We start from the raw sequence: 18,263 nt of genomic DNA, 5'->3' as shown, positions 1-18,263 counted from the left end.
CGCTTCATAAGATCTGCAAAATACCCCTGTAGAGGGGTATTTTGCAGATCTTATTGAGAACCACTACAGGGAAGGTATAATGGTGCTGTGCTGGAACATCGGTAGAATAAATGTATTAGTCTTAAGGGAAATTATGTTTAAAAATAAAAATAATTTTGAAATTATAAATTAGTTTTTTTATTGTTAGGCCGAGAACTTTTCAGACCACCCTCATATTATTATTATCCTAAGACCCCAAGGAGTCAAAGACTCATCTAGGAGGTCCCTTTGTCATACACACACACGGCTCATCATATCATGCCTTAAAAACATTCAAATTCTCTGCAGACACCATGCTCTCAAGAAATGCATTCTAATCATTCACAACTCTTCATGCAAAAAAACCTGCTCACTTCCTTGTTCATACCCTCCTTATACAGCTTTCAGAGATGACCTCTTGTTCTTCTCAGATCTCTCACCATTTTAAGAAAAACCTCTTCAACATTAACCCTATAAAAACTATGTTTATGTTTAACCCTATCCACTAGACTCTGTATATTGCATTTTTTCAATCTTTCTTCATTCCTTCAAAATATGTGGTGATACATTATAAAGTCCCACAGCCTTATTAACATCAAGTTTGTTCAATTCCACGTACACCTCTTGCTCATTTACAGTCGGTCTCTCCTCTTCATCATGTACTACTTGCAAACACTCCATGATGTCCCATTCACAAGAATGAAAGACCTTTATGAATTGTTCTTTAACTATCTCAACTATATCCTCCACAGAATTGTCCTTATATCATTTTCTCCGATCAGTGCAATCCTACCATAATCTTTTTTTTTTTTTTCTCCTGGCTAAATACAGTAAAACCCCGAAGTTACGCGATAGGTGGGACCAACAAAAAGCGCGTAAGTCGAATTCAGGTAACTCGGGGTATAATTTTGGATGTAATTTATATATACAAACATACAATTAGGACCAAAGGTTTACAAAACTGCCTATATTTTTTAAGAAATATAATTGTAATTGTAGTTTTTTGTACATAAAAAAAGAAAGTTATTTCGATGTCGATAGTTTCATAAAATCTAATAGATTCGTCTGATGGCATAATTTCTTTTTCTTGTCATGCAAAATTTCTTCATAGCAATCTAATGATTTTTTTATTCCTTGCCTTGTGGCTACAATTCATTCCTCATTAGAATCTATGTCCTCAAAAATCTGTAAACCTTTCTTTCATGATTGTTCTTACTGTGGATTCCTGTAGATCGAACCTTTTTGCTAGCTCACAAATTTTCATTCTGCCTTCAAAATCCTTAATAATGTTGACTTTTGCTTCCAAAGTCAATGTTTTTCTTTTCTTGCTAGCTGTAGAAGAATCGGACTTGCTTATTTTGGATGACATTATTATTTTTTATGTGATAAAATTTTTATCAAGAACATAACATTAAACAATCGCAAGGTTTGTAGACTATAAAAATCGTGTATGAATGGAGACCACGCGAAACATGTCAGTGCTTGTTCACAGCATGTGCGACACTGGTGAATGCGGCTGGCACCTGAAAGATATGACTAGTGGTGAGGCGTGAAGTGGGACGGGAATACGTACATATAAGAAACCACGTAACTCTGAATTCGCGTAAGTCAGGGTATGACTGTATTGAAAGAACTTTGTAGGATTTTTTATGGCTTCATTAGCTAACTTCTGCTACCCTTACCAACTGAGTCACCCTCCTTGCATGTTCTTTGTACTCCTCATGGAATTGATTATTACCCCTCAATCTTATGTTGCTTTCATAATGCCTTCTTCCTCTGTACTGCATCTTGAATCTCTTTATTCAGCCATTTCATATCTATCTTATTTAACCTTCTGATCCATGGAATACATTTAGACAATGCTTCTACTAAACAGTTCTTGAATATCTCCCAAGCAGCATAGATCTCCTTTCCACCTAACTCCTCATTCCATTCAACTTATGCAAGCTGTCTCCTGAGATTCTCATAATCACTAGCTTCGTCGTTCCACATATATCCTATCCTCACAGGAGTTCTCGCATGGCTGCAATCACCCACATAATCACTTCATGGTCACTCTGACCAACTGGAGGGAGATTTATTATTATTATTATTATTATTAAAACAAGACCTCATGGAGTCAAAGACTCATCTAGGAGGTCTTTTTATCTTACACACACATCTCATCATACCGTGTCTTAAACACATTCAAACTACTTGCAGACACCACGCTCTCAGGCAGGGCATTCCAATCACTCACAACTCTGCACGAAAAAAACCTGCCTCTCACTCCCTTACTCACACCCTCCTTATACAGTTTCCAGGGATGACCTCTGGTTCTCCCCTGATCTCCCACTATTCTCTGTAGAACTTCTCCACCATTGATCCTATAACAACCCCTTACCAACTTGTAGGTCTCTATCATATCTCCCCTCTTCCTTCTCTCCACGAGACTCTGCAAATTACATCTTTTCAATCTTTCCTCATACTCAACATTCCAGAGGTCAGAAACTACCTTAGTCATTCGCCTTAGAATTTAAAATATAAATATAAATATAAAAAAAAAATATATAAATTTAAAACCTCATTTATAATAACATCCTCTGATGAGATGATCAAATCCAACACCTTCAATCTTCACATGCCCTTTGTTAAATACTTCCTGAGTATGTAATAAAGTTGTCTTTCAAAATCAAGAGAAACTCACTTTCTTTACTTCTGGTTGCTATCTTGTCATCCCAATCTGATTGCTATAAATAATCACCCATAATGGTCATCCTTTTCCTATTTGCTTGGCTAATTTGCTTATACAATTCATAGTCACTATCCTTCTGTTGTCTATAGCAACATTCTTTCTTTCTGAATCCCCCTCTTCTATCTTTTATAATGTTGAGGTTTTTTGGTTGTTTTTTTTTATTCTGGCAACTGCAACCATTTCAAAGATAAGGTGGTTGACCCTATGCCTCCTATAACAACATTTTATTCTATTCATCTCCATCTCCCACCACACTGCCTCAAAATCATTGCCACTATTTCTTCCTTGCATCTCTACCTTGTATGGATATAACCCTTTTTCTATCATCAATAGCACTCCACCTCCCTTCTTATCCTTTCTCTTCTTCACAAAATACATCATACTCTTCCATTACTATTCCTATCAGGATATCATCCTCATCCAACCATGTCTCACTTATTCCAACAATTTTAGGTGAACAAACTCACTCAAAGCAACCATTTCCCTTGTTTCTAATACTTATATTATTCATATACAAACAGTTCATTTCTGGATCTATAACAAGTTTCTCTGACACCACTTATTAGATATGACTTCTCCATAATTTCGAGTCATTTCTTTTCCTCCTTACTTATTCCAGAAGTTTCTTCAAATCCAATTGTTTTCCCTACATCCCAGGCCATTCCATTCCCTTCCTGTCTACACACATATTTACATTCTCTTGGAGCATCAATCTTTCTCATGGTGTTTCCTTTTCCACCCTGAGTCTCTCTGTTTCCCTGTTTGTCTTGCACACTTGTTTTCTCTATACTCATGCTACTCTCTTTTTCATTCATGAATGAATGAAAAAGGGAGTATCATATCATACCACTTCAATCTTTCCTTCCTTGCTCTCCCATTCTTTCATATCACTTGTTACTTGATCAGATTCATTCTCTTCACTTATTACTCTCTCTCTCTCTCTCCCAGCATCACTGATGGTATGGCTCATATCTTCTAAAATTGCTAGCAAAACAGCTGGCCTGAAGATAAATTTAAAGAAGACCCAAGTTATGTTCGCTAAGTTATTTCCAGCTAGAAATAATAAAAATCAATAATAATGAAATTGAACAAGTAGATCATTACATATACTTAGGACAAAGGATATCAATGGAACAAAATATCATGGACAAAATTAAAAGATACATGATGCTTTGGAAAGTATTTGGAAAAACTTTATTAAATTTTTAATAATTAAATTTAATAATTAAAATTTTAATAATTAATAATTAAAATTTTTAAAATTTTATCAATATTCAAAAGCCAATTACCCTTATGACTGAAAAGAAGTTTTTTCTGTTCAAGCATTCAAGCGATTTTAAACCACCCAGAAGGTGAAGCAGGGTGTGCATTGAGACAATAGCACCCAGAAATCAATGGCTGTGATTGGTTATTGTATCATCAAATCCAATTGAATTTTGTCATTTATCATGAGTTGCTGTTTTTGTTTTCTGAATTTCATTAGTTTTGTGTGCGTAAAGTGTGAACTGACATGAATAGGACACCAATACACACAAGTAATTTTCTATAAATAATTTATAACTTTTTTTGCCCATGTTTACACTGCGAAACAGTGTTGATGATCTACTGAATATCCTTTTTTCTGCCAGAGCCTTCACAGATTGTATGATTGATTGTAGTCGAAGGAGGATGGAACTTGTGTATAAATAAATAAAATTAGTTATTTCAGTCTTTTTTTGGTTCAATCCTGAAAAATAATAATTTCCCAAGTGATTAGTTTCTGATTTCTGTGCATATTATATGACTGTATTTAAAAATTGTATCAAAATTCAAATTATCCTTGTTTCAGTCTAGTATTTGACAATGATAATCTAATCTCACCACGGAGCATAAACCCTTTGTGCTGCTCCCATAAACAGTGCATGTGAAGCATAGATATTGTTCATTTGACCTTTATGCTTTCCATATTTAAGATTATATTAATTCATAAATTAAAGTATTCAGAGTTATCCTGCAATTAATTGTAGGCCAATTAAGATGAGTGCTGATGCACTATGCACTCTTAAAACTTTCATACAATAAAAATCAACAAAAATGGAATCATACAGTCAAATTGACATGAATTTTGTATCACTGTTGCATAATATATATATATATATATATACACAGTAAAACCCCTTTTTTTACACTTTCTGGGGGACTGATGGAAAAAAGTGTAAAAAACATTAAAAAAAGGCTAAAAGATGACTTACTGCTAGTATGTGACTCTATGACTAGATTACAAAATTTAATAACTGAAAATAAATGAATTTAAAATTACTTACATTTATCTATTTAAAAAAATCTTTAATTGTCGATTGTTTTTACTTTTTCTGCACTCTTATAAGTTCCACCTGCCTCTCCACAGTGTATAAGGCATTAAATGCCCCATCATTTCCTAATGCACTTGCAATATACTGAATCAAAACAGAGACAGCTTCCATTGCTTCTTTAGGGAAGTGGGTTCTTGATCACAGTCTTCTTCAACCACTTCTTCCTCTTCTTCACCAAGGTGATTGGAAAGGATGTCTTCTACACTTGATACCATTGATGTGATCACTCCAGCATCAACATAGTCTTGAAATGAAGACTCATCCATCACATACCAGTTGTTGGGCTCTGATATATCTTCTTCTTCCTCCTGTAGTTGTTCCTCCTCTTCCACAAACGTAACTCCTGCCTTCTGGAAACAGTTGGATATGGTTTTAGGAGTAACATGCAACCATGCTTTAGCCACATAATGCATGGCATCAAGAATTGATATGATCATTTGTTTTGGGTCCATACAATTATCATGCATAAACACAGTTTTTTCAACAAGCATTTTTCTATATTTTCATTTAAATGCATGGATGATGCCCAGATCTAATGGCTGAAGCTCACCTTGTACAATTAGGGGGAAAGAACACTTATCTAATGTTTCTGAGCTGCAGATCTTCAGGGTGTGCAGGACTTTTGTGTGGCAGTAGTAGTATTTTGTGGTGATTTGCCCCCATTTTAGCATCCAGAGCATGCTTGGTGGATGTGAAGATGCTGCTGGTCATCCATGCTGTGCTGATTATTATTGATTGGCATTATAGTTAATAGGCAGATTTTTCACATTCTTAAAACACCTTGGCTTTTTAAATTTACCAATTACCAGTGGAGGTAATTATTCTGATTGATCAGCATTGACCATGAACAAAACAGTTACCCTCTGCTTGCTGAGTTTTCCACCGTGACACTTCTCTCCTATAAAACACAATGTTTTACTTGGCAGAATGTTATAAAAGAGTCCAGTTTCATCAACATTGAAAATATTTTTCGGTTCATAGTCCTAAATAATAGTCTTTAGTTCATGTTTCCACTGGTTTACAGTTTCCCCTGCAACACTATTACTTTCTCCACACACTTGATTATACACAATATTGTGCCGAGTCTTGAAACGATCAACCCATCCATTTGACGCAGTAAAACTATTAATCCTCAATCTTGCAGCAAATTTAAGGGCTTTCGCTCGGAGTATAGTAACCATCGACTGGAATACCCGACGCTCTCTTAGAAACAAACCACTCTACCACAAGTTTATCCAATTCATCGTATGTCGATGTCTGGATATATTTTCGTTTTTTTTACATTTCGTTTTGATATTTCATTTTTTTTCAAAGCGCCAGATTGCTTTGCATTGAGTTCAATGCTTGACCTGTTTTTTTTACTATTGTGTTCAAAGTGGACACGAGAGTCCAAGATCTTTTGCTAATTGCGTATGTGTTCCAGCATGCCAATCTACACACTGCAGAATTACCATCTTTTATTCTACCGAAATACATTTTCTGTCTTTTTTCGCATGTTACTAACATGGATCATCCACCACCGCAACTTGAAAGCAACTATCACACACACTAAATTACGTAGCAGAAATTCTGCTATATACCACGTGTTTCTGAATTGCGACTACGAACACCAACAATGCAAACTAGTGAAGCGATATTTCACAAACCGTGGTTTATTCACTGATATATAATATTCACGAGTAACAACTGTTACTTGGTAGAAGTATGAATGTGATTTCACAATTTCTGTACGATCCTTGTTCACGATTTCAATACAGCACTGTGAATGTGAAATCACATCACAACACGTTATGGGTGCCACGAGCTACTGACAGTTTAAAATTACTGATATGAAAACTTCACGGTATCAATTTGTACTGTGATTGAAAAATCATGGTATCGCTCATCACTGCTCCAAGCGTGCAAGTCACCGTGATGAAAGAAACAAAACTACGGCTGAAAGCAACGCTACCTGGGAACAGAAATGCACAGATTTCCACAAAAATCGATTCGAAAATCAGTGTTGCCACCTGAGCAAAAAACCGCAAATCACGAGAAATAACATCCACATCAAGTTGTTAATGGTGGGAAAACAATATATCATAAGAATAGGCCTTAAGACGGGACCAACGGAAAATGACAGGAAAACGTAAATTGCAGGAACATAAAAATGGGATTTTACTGTATGTATATATAATTTTTTTGTTTTATTACAGATTTTATTGATGTTTCTAAATTTTTAAACATTAGGCTTACTTTTGGGGATCACTGCATGATTGATCTTTATCCAAAATACATCGTTCTAGCAATTTTAGTGCTGGACACTCTTCATTATGAGATGCAATCTTATGGCTGACATCAAAATAGGATAATCTATTTTTTTTTTTTTAATTTAAATGTTTTTATTTAATTATCAGATCTACACATGAAAGGTCTCAAGACCTATGATGCAACAGTGCCATGCCATGCCATTTTGATGAAAATCAGATATTTTTGTCCAAAAAAATATGTTTATAGTATAATTATTTTGTTAAACCTATACCAATTAATAGCAAAAATCATTATGTACTTTGAGTTATCATCTTTGGCAGGGATGGCCAACCTTTTACATTCAGTGTGTCAATTATTTCACCTATGAGTTTAGATGCACAATACAACTCTTATACTCTTAAAAACTCCCTGTAAAAATATAGGCATATTTAAAATAGACATATATATTGATTTAACATAAAAACAAAGTTCTGTCATTGCCAAATCTTCATAACTTCTTTTAACAAACATATTTCGTCTTCTTTTGATTTCTTCCTTTTCCTTAATCACATATTCTCTTGTAAGTCAGACCCAAGCACTAGCTTCAATTTTCCTTCTATTTCAGTGTGATGTGTTTTATAGTGCCTGTTAAGATCATGTCTTTTATCATATGAGAAAGTGTTCTCATAAACAATGCACAATGGTTTTTCGGATGAATTCCTTATAAATAAGAACTCCTTTTCCGTTCATTGAATTCACACATACTATCACCTGGTTTTTTTTTTTTTTTTTTTTTTTTTTTGTTTTGCACTGTGATGGGTAACTAAATTTAAAAATAACATTTGATTTTCGAAAAAGTACAAAACTACAAATGTTCACAAAGAATGAACAAAGCACAACTCCATAGCACACGAGTATCAATTGTAAACTAACTGACAAAAACCTGTGATGCACCGCTCTAGCTAACACTTGGTGTCTCAGGATCAAACTAGTGAATGTGCAAAAGACATGTATGAAACAATATAATTGCTAAAAATAATTACTAAGTTTTAGGTTTTTTCCTACAAATCGGTTTTTGGTTTATATCTTTTGCATAAATAGGCTTACTTTTTTATTATTATCATTGGGTCCAATATGCCACTTCTAATCATCCAATGCACCATAAGTTGGCAATCCCTGCTCTATAGTATCTATGGCAAGAGTGCTACATTCTTGTTGAAACACAAGGATTTAGCACCCTTGTTGCAACATACACACAAGGGGAAAGTTTGTATCTTGGTCACTTTAATTCTGGTATATACACATTTTGTAGTTAAAGGTTGTGCAATTTAATCCTGTATGAGAGGTGTAAAATTTTGTCTTTCTGATTTTATTCTAAATTCACATATACACTTAATAGAAATGGTAGGGTATTTACATAAAAACATAAAACATGTATTATACATCTATATGGCATTTTGATGTGTTAATGTAGTCATAATAAATAAAATAATTTTTTTTTTTTTAAATCCAAACTATACTTATAAAAATTTATGAAACCTGTACTGTGTGAGTTCGTGTGGAAGGGGGGGGAGAATCAATGTCAAAACCTAACTACATATGCATATACCAAAATACACAGGCAAACAAATGAAAAAAAAAAAAAAAGAAGCATTAATTAATAATAATAATCATAAAATATGAAAGATATTCAGATAATTACCTGGATAAATGAAGCATTGATATAGGACGAATGATCCCTTGAAGGAGATGGAGGTAGAATTACCCTATTCATATCATCTACATAAAAACATTAGTAACATGTAAACTTGAGGGAACTAGTATATTATATGTATGAAAGTGCTTTTGAAGAATTATAATTACAGAGTTACTCCTTATCTTGAAGTACCTTTTCATATATTAATTCAGTAAAATGTTTAATCATGTGATTAAAATCATTATCATCATTATTATTTACTAGTAATCATTCTAAAAAAATAACAATACAGTTGACCTTTGAACAATGTGGGGGTTATGGGCACTGACCTCCATGTTGTTTGAAAAGCTGCATATTACTTTTGACTCCCCAAAAACTTAAGTACTAATTATTATTATTATTATTGTGTGCAGATTCAAGAGAAGAAGCGGGAACTAAACTGGAAAGATGGAGAAAAGTACTGGAAGAGAGAGGTATGAGACTGAGCAGAAGTAAGACAGAGTATATGTGTTGCACAGTGGGCGGCAGACAGGAGACAGATCTGGAACTGGAAGGAAATGTCATCAGGAAGGTGAGAGACTTTAGATACTTAGGTTCAACAGTGGAAGAAGATGGAGGAGCTGAGAAGGAAGTGGGATGCAGGATACAAGCGGGTTGGAGGAACTGGAGGGAGATGGCTGGATTGTTATGCAATAAGAGGGTGCTGATCAATCTGAAAGGCAAAATCTATAGACAGCAGTGAGGCCAGCTATGACATATGCTATAGAAACTGTGGCCCTGAGGAAAATTAACATCAGCAGGATGGAAGTAGCAGAGATGAGAATGCTTAGGTGGATGTGCAATGTGACCAGAAAGGATCGTCTGAGAAATGACTATGTCAGGGGAACAGTGAAAGTTACGAACTTAGGAGCGAAAATACAGGAGGCAAGGTTTAGATGGTTTGGTCATGTGATGAGGAGGGAGGATGAATATGTGGGAAGAATGGTCATGCAGATGGATGTGCAAGGAAGGCGGAAGCGTGGGCGGCCAAAGAAGAGATGGAGGGAGCTGGTAGAAGAGGACTTGAGGATAAAGAACTTGGATGTGGTGACAGCCCAAGACAGGAAGGTGTGGAGGAGACTCATTATAAACAGTGACCCCACTTAAGTGGGAGAAGCTGCAGAAGAAGAAGAAGATTACCCCAAGACCTCATGGAGTCAAAGACTCATCTGGGAGGTCCTTTTATCACACACACACAGCTCATCATACCATGCCTTGAACACATTCAAACTCCTTGCAGACACCATACTCTCAGGCAAGGCATTCCAATCATTTACAACTCTGCACGAGAAAAAACTGCCTCTCACTCCCCTACTCACACCCTCTTTATACAGTTTCCAGGGATGACCTCTGGTTCTCTCCCGCTCTCCCACTATTTTCTGTAGAATTTCTCCAGCATTGATCCTATAACAACCCCTTACCAACTTGTAGGTTTCTATCATATCTCCCCTCTTCCTTCTGTCCACCAGACTCTGCAAATTGCATCTTCTCAATCTTTCCTCATACTCGACATTCCAGAGGTCAGAAACTACCTTAGTCAGTTGCCTTTGGACCCTTTCCAACATCTCTTCATCCTAATAGCCTACTGTTCACCAGAAGCCTTACTGATAACATAAATTGACTAACACATATTTTGTATGTTATATGTATTATATACTATATTCTTACAATAAAGTAAGCTAGAGAAAAGATAATGTTATTAAAGAAAATCATAAGGAAGTGAAAATACATTTACAGTACTGTGCTGTATTTATAGATACCATAAATTTATGTCATCTGTTTACAAGATGAATCATATGTCTATCAGTATGCACATCAATATTGTCTTATATGATACAAAACACTGTAAATGTTATATGCGTTACTAACACTAGACATCAAAATGAAAAGATAATGTTAAAAAGAAATTATTCATATTTATTTACAGGTATTCATGGTAGGATTCATTCTAAACTTTATGGTAGCCTAGTGAAATCGATACAATTGCACTAGATAGCCTAGCCTATATACTAATGAATGAATTGTTATAAAATTTTTATTTTATAATAATTCATTAAGTAATTAACTAATTAACACTAGTTAAATTCATGCAGCTATGATTTAATACAGCACCTTTACATTCGCTTACATTTCTCTCAACTGTGTATGTCTGTAAGTGTTTGTGTGCATAAGTTTTCACTTTTATAATAGATTCATGTATATTTTATGGTAGTAGATAATAAAATAGACTAGTATCTACATATATTTTATGTATTCATGATATAACTTTTTCTTAATTTTTTGAATATTTCTATGCTACTCAGTTTGTCTGCGAGTTTTTTCAAATTGTCGTAAATCTTCAAACTTTTTTTTTTCCAATATATTTATTAAAAAAAACACACATAAGTGGACTTGTGCAATTCAAACGTGCGTTCTTAGGGTCAACTGTATTTACAAAATATTTTTAATCTTTAAAGGTACAAAATTACACGATAACGTATCAACAAAATTTCTTATCTGTTATTATCTAGAAAAGATAAACTGTTGCCTCTATCTCTAGCTGGTGTTTACCAGATCCCTTGTGAATGTAATTTGACATATTTTGGGCAGACAGGCAGTTCTGTGGAAAAAAGAATTAATGGACATCAGTACTACATTGAATACGTGAAACCTTAAAAGTCTGGTCTGGCAGAGTATTGACACTAAACAGTATCCTGTGTGATGAAGCTCTTCTTCTCCATAGAAGCAGTTTTAAATATGAATGTCTTTTCAAAGAAAGTTGTGAAGCCCTTTTACATTAGTCTAACCTGAAATGGCATTTCCCAAAAGTTTGGAAGATTCTCATTTTACGTAAGCAATCGAAAATAGTTTTAATATTATTTATTAATATTAATTTCTGTCACATAGCAACTGTTTTTAATTGGTAAATTGATTGTTGTATGCATCTTGTATTTCTGTTCTTTGATTTGCTTGCTTTTTTCCTACATACTGATGATGTACTGTTATTTTCAGTATAAAATATCTGTACTTTCATTAAAGTTTATTATTATGATTATTATGTAATTTTGTTTTACTTTTTTTTGTAGTTCTTTTTTTTTCTCCTAATTTCTCTCTTTTTCTTTTTAATACTTTTTTCAACCACAAGAGAACAATTTCAATCTCAAAATCTTGTATAATACAGTCTTTACATACGTAATACATATACTATAATATACTATAGATATAAAACAATATTTACAGATATTCTAATACCAATTTTTATATGAAAGCTTTCGAGTAATGTACCCTAGACTCCTTTATGGTAAAAAGGAGCGACTCAGAAAGTTTGGCTGAGATATGTTGATGATATTTTTGTTAGTTGGTCTCATCAGTTGCCTAACTTTGAACATCATCCTCCACCACCACCTGGCACAGAGAACACAAATGCATATAATTCACCAGGACTGGTCTTCTCTATAAAGGGGCCCGGGTGCAAGAAACCTTTTGAGGCCCTAAAATATTTTTCAAAGGTAAAAATTAAAGAATTCGAAATAAACATATTATAAACCTCTTACCTGCCAATGATTTTGGCACAAGAAAACAAAAAAAAACACATTCGAAATGTAATATGTTTCCGCAAATATGTATCGACTGTGCCCACTCGATTGTAGGGCCCGGGTGCATTGCACCCCTGAGATGGCCGGCCCTATAATTCACCACCGAAGAAACCAGATAACTTTCGTTTCACACATCTTCCCTTGGGAAGTCTATCCCATCCACATGGTTCTACGTATAGAGGTCTTCCACACATAGACTCTTAGCATTACCCAACACAAAAACAAAAAACTTGGTATAACATCTTCAAAAACATGAATTACAAATTATCAGCAACTTTTGTAAAGAATTGCTATAGCAAAAATATTAACAAAATTCTCTGAGCTACATCTAAAATTAAAAATATATTAAATATAGATTAAAGTAAAACCCCAGCCATTTCATATATTAAAATGATAACAGAAAAAAATAAGCAGAATAATACACAAGTACAACCTTAATGTTACCTTTAAATCCCCTAGTTAAAGAACAAAGTTAAAGAACTTATTTAACTCCTCCAAGCATCCCTTCTACCTTGGTCCATCCTGAAGTGTACTGAAACTAATGCACCTACAACTAGCTATATATAGGCAAAATAGACACACAATTACAATCCAGAAAAAAGGAACACAAATGATATAAAATTTAATAATTATGGAATATCTATTATGGAATTATATGGCATTTATACCAAAATCTGGTATGAATGCAAATTTAAAGAAGCCATGAACTTCTAATCAACCACTCTAATCTCAACAGTAATGATGGCCTAAAATTTCAATAATATAGATGTGTCTCATTTGACACAGTGAAATTGTGTTTGAACAGGTTAAAAACTAGGACCATGGGTCTCATGGCAATAATTGGACACCCTGTCCTCTTATTTCAAATACTGATTAGGTCACAGCTAATGCTGTTAGCACTTACTAGTATTTTTAGCTAAAGGATAATATGACTGCAATTGATCTGTAGCCATATTAAAAAAAAAATAAATAAAATAAAATAAAATAAAATAAAATAAAAAACAGGACTCTAGCTTTGTTGCAGTTTTTTTTTTCTTTCACTTTCCAAAAAAGGTGAGTGTAATATAGTGGTAAGGTTCTGTCCTCTCGCCAACTCTCTTCCTGCTATATATCAATGACCTACTTCAGTTGACCTCCAACCCAATAAACAGTTCTGCAGACGACAGCATACTACACTCCTCACTTGCATTTGATAAACCTTACCCTACACAACTCACCTCAACCTACAGAACATCAACCACCCTCAATTCTGATCTCCAAGCCATCCTACAATGGGGTTCAGATAACCTCATCAATTTCAAGGCTAATAAAACCCAGTTCTGTACTATTTCCCATAAAAAAGAACCATTTTTTCCCAGTATCCTTTTTGACGATACCCAAATTTCCAGACAGTTTAAGATCTCTCTTCTTGGAATTACCCTCACATCAAACCTCTCCTGGCATAAACACATCACAACCATTGCATCCTTAGCTTCAAAAAAACTAGGATTTCTCTTTTGCTCAAGACGTTAATTCACCCCTGAGCAGCAGTTAACATACAAATCACAAATCCACCCAGCTATTAAATACTGCTCCCAAAAGCTCTCTCAAAATGCTTGACCCAATACAGAGGAGAGTAATTAGACTTACTAATGACCCATCTCTTACCAACTCTCTCCCTCCACTTTCACACAGACGTATGGTTTCTGCAGTATGCATATTCTACAAATATTCCATGGGAAATGCTCATCTGAAATAACATCAATAATTCCTCCACTCAGTACTAAGCTCATTGGAACACACGCAGCTGCTTCTCGTCAACCCTTCACAGTACACCTAGAAACAAACAAAACAAGTTTCTTTTCCTCCTCCTTCATCCCTATAACTGCTGCACTGTGGAACAGTCTCTTACCTGCTGTGTTTCTCAAGGAATACAATTTACAGTCATTTAAATTAAATGTAAACAAGTTCCTCCTTTCCCAACCCACTACTCATACACAGTACTAATGTACTGTAGGTTGATAAACCAACCTCTTGTGTACGGGCACAACATAAAAAAAATAAATAAATAAAAATAAAAAAAAAGTAGTAGTGCAGCTTATCTCTTTGTATCCAAAAATGTATCTATGTGCACACCTTAATATGAAGGGATTGAAATGTTGGATAATTATCTTGGTTTAAATTAAAGTTACATTAACACAGCAGTTGTCTTCATAATTTTACCATAATCGATACCAAATAATAGTTCTTAAATATATAATATTCTAAAAAATGCACGTGCAACTGATGAAGCAGAGAATATCAGAAAATGCTTTCTTCAACAGAACAAAGTATAGTTCGACAACAGATGAGAGAACCCTCGACACTTCTGTGCATGGCAAAAGGCAAATCCATTCTGATAATAGGGTAATCAATCTGTTTCATGGGATGAGTGTTGTTATTATTACATATTGTAAAATTAGCTTTTCTTTTATGAACGCTCAAGTTTTTAAAGTGGTAATTATTTTGCTTGTATAACAGTTTGAAAATTTTACATATAAAGCATGTGATTTTGCATGTTGGTGATGAATTCGTACAACCTTTATTCTTTTCTCCCCTTCAACATGAATTGACTCTTCTTAGCACTCTGCCAGCTATGATTCTCTCAACTGTGCACAGACTATAGTAATATGCATACAAGCTTCTGAAATTTATTAATTAATATTTTGTTCTCTACTAACAGTAATTTACTAAAGCTCTGAAACTAATTATTATCATTATTGTACAGGCACCTCCATGGAGTCCAAAGATGCATTGCAGGAGATCCAAACTATTCACACAATCTATCATACTTCTCCTTGAACCCATTAACAGACGAAGCACTCTCAAATGACAAACAACCCATTCCACTCGCTAAACAACTCTCCAAACAAAAAATCTAATCCTCACACTCCTACTAGCCACACCTTTATTCAACTTCCAGAGATGACCCCTTGTTCTGGCCTGTCCAGCCAAGTGCTGAAACATTTCTCCTGCATCAATCCTATAAAACCCTTTAAGCAACTTAAATGCTTTTATCATATCCCCTCTTTTTCTCATATCAACAAACTTCTGCAATCCACACATCTTCAATCTATACTCATAGGGAACATTCCACAGACCACTCATCATCTTGTTCCCTCACCTATGAACCTTCTCCATCCCTAAGAAATCCAGGAGACCAAAACGAAGCACAGTAATCCAGATATGGATGTATCAAGACCTTATAAAGAGGAATAACAACTTCCTTATCTCTGCTTGTTAGTGTGTTCTTTAATAGCCACATAATCTTATGGGGTACAGCAGCAATATGTCCTCTAAACTTTAACTCTCTGTCTACCACCACCCCTAAATCCCTAGTTTCATCTATTTCCTGGAGTACAGTTCCATCAATGTGATACACAGCTTCTAATCTATTTATTTCAACATGCATAACTTTACATTTCTCCAAATTAAACCTACACCGATTATATTTTACCCATTCTGTCAGCCTATTTAAATCATCCTGCAAGCTCTCCACATTACCTTGATTAACTATTACTTTACCTAATTTCGCATCATCAGCAAACAACTGAATATTTCCTATATCATTTATGTACAAATAAAACAATAGTGATCCCAGCACTGAACCATGAGGCACACCACTAGTACTTGTTTTTGCCTTGATATCTGTTGATACTTTTTGATATCTGTCCAGCAGCCACCCTCTCATCCACCTAACCAGTGTCATACATCTCCATTTGTTCTAATTTGTGTAATAGAATTGTGATATTGTATGAAATGCCTTTGTAAAATTCAGTAGAATCATCGTGTAGCATTTCCTTTATCCAATTCAGTTGTTACTCTATTATAAAAAGTTAGCAAATTACTAAGGCATTGACCAACCCTTCACAAAGCCATGTTGCTCTTGATACAGTATGTTTTTATCCACCTATTCTTGAATTCTCTCTTTTTGACCAATTTTTCCAGTACTTTTACCACCACTCCTGAGATACTGATTGATCTATAATTTGTTACCGCATTCTTAGCACTTCCCGTATGCAAGGGAATTATTCTGCTCTTTTTCCACTCCCTTCAAAGTCTACCAGAGCTGAGACTTAAAGAACCTAGTTAGAGACATTGCCAGTTCCCTTGCATATTCTTGCAACACCCAAACTGATATTCAATCTAATCCCAAAGCTGTATTTACATTGAGATTCTGCAATATTTTAAGAACCTCCAATTCATCCACCTCTGTTCCTACATCAGCATCTGTCACATATGTTACAGCAGTATCCTCACTTGAATGATATACCCTTGCAAAGTGGTCACTCACTAACTCAACTATTTTATCTGCTTCTGTCACCTCATGACCATCATCACTCATTAAGGTTAATCTTCCATAGTCATTCTTCCTCTTACTTACCATATAACAAAAGAACTCTTTGGAATTTCCTTTGGCCTGCTCAGCTAGATTCTTCTCGTAATCTGATTTAGCTGATCACATTTCTCCATAGCATTTTCTACTTCTACAACTCATGCTTAATGATATTACTCATCCATCTAATTCCTACCAGACTAATCCTCCTTACCGTAGGTATACAATTTAATACTGCTTCCTCTAGGTGACTTAACTATCGCCCATGCTCAACTAACATCATTCCCTTGCAGTGTTTTATGCCATGGCACAAATTTAAGCTTCCTTCTAAGCTTGTCATAGTCACATGCCTTGTAGTTCCACACATATACCCCTTCTTGACAGAATATTTCTTATGTTTTACAATCTCAGAAGTCAAGACCACATGGTCACTTTTACTAATCAGAGGCTATGTGGCTTCCTTGGTTATGGATAGCTCTTCTGATCCAATGACCAGGTCCAATACTCACACCCCTAGTCCCCCTCCAGCAAATGCTGCCTCAAGTAATTATCTCTCAGGAGGTGTACAAATTCCATTTCCTTCCTGCCATGTATCACCTTTCTTGGGATCTTGGGGTGATGGTAAATAAGGATCTAAAATTTAGAGGACACACTGCTAAAGTTGTAAGGACAACACAACAAATTCTGGTAATAATCCAGAGGTCACTCACTTGTAAAGAGATTCCAGTTGCATTGTATAAGGCTTGGTTAGGCCACATATGGAATACTGTGCAGAGATTTGGTCATCTAGTTTTCAAAAGGATTAAGAGATATTGGAAAGGGTCCAGAAGCAATTGATTAATGTAGTTTTGGAATGTTGAGTGTGAAGAAAGGTTGAGATGCAATTTGCAGAGTCTAGTGGATAGGAGGAAGGGGGGGGGTGATATGATAGAGATGTGCAAGTTGGTAAGGGATTGTTATAGGATTAATGTTGAATAGGTTTTTCATAAAATGGTGGGAGAATGGAGAACAAGAGGTCATCTCTAGAAGCTGTATAAGGTGGGTGTGAACAAGGGAGGGAGAAGCAGGTTTATTTGCATGGAGAGTTATGAATGACTGGAATGCATTACCTGAGAAAGTGTAGTCTGCATTGAATTTGAATGTATTTAAGGCATGGTATGATGATCTCTGTGTATGACAAAGGGACCTATCGTGTTGAGTCTTTGACTCCATGGAAATCTTAGGATAATAATGATAATTAAAAATAAAATTTTGCATATGAAGAAAA

General features: G+C 34.9%; 1 protein-coding gene across 1 annotated transcript in view; it reads right to left on the bottom strand.

Moving 5' to 3' along the window:
- Positions 1–18,263, bottom strand: part of LOC150095530 (receptor-type tyrosine-protein phosphatase epsilon-like) — an 858,461-nt gene that overhangs the window by 94,502 nt on the left and 745,696 nt on the right. The window contains exon 20 of the mRNA XM_090410701.1: positions 9,035–9,111. Coding sequence (XP_090266827.1) covers positions 9,035–9,111 — 77 coding nt within the window. The remainder of the gene's footprint in view (positions 1–9,034; positions 9,112–18,263) is intronic.

The sequence above is a fragment of the Typopeltis vanoorti genome, chromosome 20 (assembly GCF_054136105.1).
Source record: "Typopeltis vanoorti isolate ZY-2024b chromosome 20, IOZ_Tvanoo_1.0, whole genome shotgun sequence".
Classification (NCBI taxonomy): Eukaryota; Metazoa; Arthropoda; class Arachnida; order Uropygi; family Thelyphonidae; genus Typopeltis; species Typopeltis vanoorti.
Note: the sequence above shows the minus strand (reverse complement) of the source record. Positions and strands in the feature narration are given on the sequence as shown.